Raw genomic sequence first — 4691 nt, 5'->3', positions numbered from 1 at the left:
AGTTGCATGTTTATCTTTATTGGCAGCCTTCTCAAAGATTATCAGAATTTTGCTAACAGTCTCTTCAAGGCATTTTAGACTTTCAGTGATCCTCTCCTCAAAGTTCTTTCAGCTTCCTCCCACCGTACTGTCAAAGATGCTTATAATTTTTTAGGGTTTTGTTAAATCCACGTCTCATTTCCATTTACCAAAGTCTGTTTTATTATCTATTGCTTTGTAATAAACTGTCCTAAAATTTAGCAGCTTAAAAAAAAAATAAACACTTAGTATTTCACATAATTTCTATGGGTCAAAAATTTGAGAGACCTTGTCTTTCTCACTGAGTTGCAGTTAAGATGTCAATTGGAGCTGTTGTCAGTTGAATCACTGGAGGATCTGCTTACAAGATAATTCACTCACTTGACTGTGTTGATGCTGTTAGCAGGAGACCTCAGTTCTTCTACACATGGATCTCCCCACAAGACTGTGTCTCCTCCTGACATGATGGCTGCCTCCCTGCAAAGGAGGTGAACAAAGAGAGTGCAAGGAGAAAGCCACAGTGTGTTATAAGACCTTGGAAGCCTCAGAAAGCACACACTATTACTTTCACAATATTCTGATAGTTACTCGGGTCAGCCCTACTAAGGACTGGTAAGGGCCAAGAGGGCTGGCTATCATATTTGGAAATTAAGAGGGAATCAATTCAGTGTCTTGAAAACTAGGATTTAAAGGGAAAGAATCAAACATTTATTCTGCATTTCCTATGTGAACTACCGTATCTAAAATATAAAGACAATGAAAACTCAAAAGTAAAAAACTGAAAAATATATATACCATGCATATTTCAACAAAAAGAAATCTAATTTAACTATGCTAATGTAAGTTAAAGTAGACATTAAAGGAAAGAGCTTTAGGAGAGACTAAGGGCATTTCATAATAACGAAAGGGCCAATCCAACAGGAAGATGTAATAATCCTAAAATTAATATGCATTTAATAACACAACCTCAAATATATATAAAGCAAACTGATAGAACATAGGGTGAAACAGATTAAATTATAATCATAGTTGGAGATTTTAACACATCTCTGTCACTAAATGATGGGACAAGCTGACAGAAATATCACAAAGGGAGCAGTAGGCTCTGAACCGCGAGCCGCCGTGAGCTCTCGGATTCCAGCCGGCGCCAGCGAGCCCGGGGGCATCGCCCGCAGCGGCCAAGCTCATGGCCGGCTGAGCGGGACGCCGCCTCCGCCTCAGCCACCGCCGCCGCCGCCGCCGCCGCCGCCTCCTCCTCAGCCGGCGGCGGCCCGGGCCCAGCAGCCATGGCCGAAGACTACTGGGACGGGCGCCTGCGGCGAACTGGAGGAGAAGGAGGTCGTGCGGCCTCAGTCCGGGCCGCCACCCCAGGCGCCGCCGCGCCGGCCCCGCGGCACTGAGGTTGCTCGCGCGCCCCCGCCGGTCGCCATGGATCGGATGAAGAAGATCAAACGGCAGCTGTCAATGACACTCCGAGGGGGCCGAGGTATAGATAAGACCAATGGTGCCCCTGAACAGATAGGCCTGGATGAGAGTGGCGGGGGCGGCGGCAGTGACCTTGGAGAGGCCCCCACACGTGCTGCCCCTGGGGAACCTCGCTCTGTGCGGGGCCCACTCAGCTCTGCACCAGAGATTGTGCATGAGGACTTGAAGATGGGGTCTGACGGGGAAAGTGACCAGGCTTCAGCCACGTCCTCCGATGAGGTGCAGTCACCAGTGAGGGTGCGCATGCGCAACCATCCCCCACGCAAGATCTCCACTGAGGACATCAACAAGCGCCTATCACTACCAGCTGACATCCGGCTGCCTGAGGGCTACCTTGAGAAGCTGACCCTCAACAGCCCCATCTTTGACAAGCCCCTCAGCCGCCGTCTCCGCCGCGTCAGCCTGTCTGAGATCGGCTTTGGGAAACTGGAGACCTACATCAAGCTGGACAAGCTGGGAGAGGGTACCTATGCCACTGTCTACAAAGGCAAAAGCAAGCTCACAGACAACCTTGTGGCACTCAAGGAGATCAGACTGGAACACGAAGAGGGGGCACCCTGCACCGCCATCCGGGAAGTGTCCCTGCTCAAGGACCTCAAACACGCCAACATCGTCACACTACACGACATTATTCACACGGAGAAGTCCCTCACCCTTGTCTTTGAGTACCTGGACAAGGACCTGAAGCAGTACCTGGATGACTGTGGGAACATCATCAACATGCACAATGTGAAACTGTTCCTGTTCCAGCTGCTCCGTGGCCTGGCCTACTGCCACCGGCAGAAGGTGCTACACCGAGACCTCAAGCCACAGAACCTACTCATCAATGAGCGAGGAGAGCTCAAGCTGGCCGACTTCGGCCTGGCCCGGGCCAAGTCAATTCCGACGAAGACCTACTCCAACGAGGTGGTAACACTGTGGTACCGGCCCCCTGACATCCTGCTCGGGTCCACGGACTACTCCACTCAGATTGACATGTGGGGTGTGGGCTGCATCTTCTATGAGATGGCCACGGGCCGGCCCCTCTTCCCAGGCTCCACAGTGGAGGAGCAGCTGCACTTCATCTTCCGCATCTTGGGAACCCCAAATGAAGATACATGGCCAGGCATCCTGTCCAATGAAGAGTTCAGGACATACAACTACCCCAAGTACCGAGCTGAGGTCCTTTTGAGCCATGCACCCCGAATTGACAGCGACGGGGCTGACCTCCTCACCAAGCTGCTGCAGTTTGAAGGTCGCAATCGGATCTCCGCAGAGGATGCCATGAAACATCCATTCTTCCTCAGTCTGGGGGATCGGATCCACAAACTTCCTGACACTACTTCCATATTTGCACTAAAGGAGATCCAGCTACAAAAGGAGGCTAGCATTCGATCTTCGTCAATGCCTGACTCAGGCAGGCCAGCTTATCGAGTGGTGGACACCGAATTCTAAGCCACAGACCGAGGCCCCAGCAGGCAGCAGCTGGAGGGATGCCACACCCGCACAGGGCAGCCCCCAACTGCATCCTCCCTGCTTGCTGCCTGCCTCCCTGCCTGACTCATGCCCCCATGCCCACATGTCCCCTGCTGCCTGTCTGAACACCTGACCATCGGCCTGTTGGCCCACCCATTGGCCTGTCTGCTGGGTGCTAACAAAGCTTTCATCACTCCTTCTCCTGGTCTGTCTATCTGTCTATATGTGTCTCTTTCTCTCTCTGTCTTGGTAGTTGCCGGTGGACAGCGTGGCCGTGCCAGCCTCCCACACTGAGGCCAGGCCTAGACCCCTCCCCATCATACCCTCCCCCAGGACCACTACCCCATGGCCAACCAGGGGTCTGGAGCTAGCCCAGGCTGGGGATCTCGACTCAGACAAGTCATGGTGATGCCTTGGGTCTGAGGCTCCCCTTCCTGCTTTCCTGCCTCATGTTGTGTGGGCCTTGTTTGTTTCATTCATTGTTGTTTTTTTAATTATTTTAAATGAGGTTTTCATTTTTTAAATGCAATATCTCTGTATACAGACTGCTGGGCCCCACTCACTGTGTGTGGCCCTCCCACAGTATTTTGTGCAATGAAGCCCTGCTCCCAGCCTTTTCATGGCAGGGACATAGTCCCTATTCAAAACCCTGATCATCACCAGACCCTGGGGTCAGCTAAGGGAAAGCATGCCTTGGCAACTCGCCTTCCAACCCCCACCTGCCATCCCCAGCCGCAGGGGGACTTGGGGACTACTGGAGACTCTCTGGGAGATGGATGAGGTGGGGGGCCCCCACTCTTTCCCTCCTGCAGTCCCATAGCTGGGGCTTCCTTCTCAGGGTCTCCCTAGCCCAGCCCTCCTGCCCCCATCCTGCACGGTGCTGTTGAGTAGGGGCCCTGCCAGGAACTGACCAACTCAGTGATGGAGCCATAGTGTGCATATGTGCACAAGCAGGGACAGAGGGGCGCATGGGAGGCTGTGCCCAGGCATTACCCCCTATCCTCTGGGGAAAGTGAGACAGGGCAGGGACAGTCTCTGGGGTCAATCCCCAGATGGGTGGTTACCTTCCCTTCCTCCACTCTAAACCCTGGGGCCCTCAAATGGGGTGGGAGGGCAGGGGCAGGGGCCCTCCTAGGGGAGTTGGGAGGGGTGGGTTCCTGAATGCACCATAATCGCTGTATGAAATATTAAAAAGTCTAAAGTGAAAAAAAAGAAATATCACAAAGGATATAAAGGATATGAATGAACAACTAATGAAATTGATATACATAAAACAGTGCACCTACAAATCACAGAATGCACATTCTTCTAAAGCAATATATGCTTTGGATATTTACCAAAATGGAACATACACCTGGCAATACAGTAACTCTTAGCACATTTCAAAGGAATGAAATTATAAAGAGTATGTTCTCTGAATGCAGTGGAATTAAACTATAAATAAAAAATCCTGCTGAGAAATTAAATAATAGACTTAAGAAATTAAGCAATAGACTGACTTCTACATAACCAGAGTTAAAAGAGAAATCACACTGTTAATGAGATACAACAAAGATTTAAAAGATACAAGAATATTATGAGTAATCATCCCAATAAATTTAAATTTAAATAAAATAGAAAAAAAATCCTTAAAGAGCATAACTTATCAAAACAAAGAGGAAATAATCAGAATAGTCCTAAAGCTAATACAAATTTTAATCCATTATTAAAAATTCCCTGCAAAGAAAACTTAG

At 49.9% G+C, this 4691-nt stretch overlaps 1 protein-coding gene across 1 annotated transcript; it reads left to right on the top strand.

The window, feature by feature from the left end:
• Positions 1 to 1062: 1062 nt before the first annotated feature.
• LOC122443290 (cyclin-dependent kinase 16-like) lies at positions 1063 to 4170 on the top strand. Its single transcript, XM_043471290.1, has 2 exons — positions 1063 to 2899; positions 3212 to 4170. Exons 1-2 carry the CDS (start codon positions 1078 to 1080, stop codon positions 3250 to 3252), a joined length of 1863 nt encoding a protein of 620 aa, XP_043327225.1. The 5' UTR covers positions 1063 to 1077; the 3' UTR covers positions 3253 to 4170.
• Positions 4171 to 4691: the final 521 nt, after the last annotated feature.

This window comes from Cervus canadensis, chromosome 6 (genome assembly GCF_019320065.1).
Source record: "Cervus canadensis isolate Bull #8, Minnesota chromosome 6, ASM1932006v1, whole genome shotgun sequence".
Taxonomy (NCBI): Eukaryota; Metazoa; Chordata; class Mammalia; order Artiodactyla; family Cervidae; genus Cervus; species Cervus canadensis.
The sequence above is the reverse complement of the archived record's forward strand: the minus strand, read 5'-3'. Positions and strand labels throughout refer to the sequence as shown.

Excerpts from the sequence above, each read along its gene's own strand:
- LOC122443290 (XM_043471290.1), top strand. The coding sequence starts at position 1,078 with ATGATGGGACAAGCTGACAGAAATATCACAAAGGGAGCAGTAGGCTCT. Across the intron at positions 2,900-3,211 it reads TTCGTCAATGCCTGACTCAG|TTGCCGGTGGACAGCGTGGC; the intron begins GCAGGCCAGCTT and ends CTGTCTTGGTAG.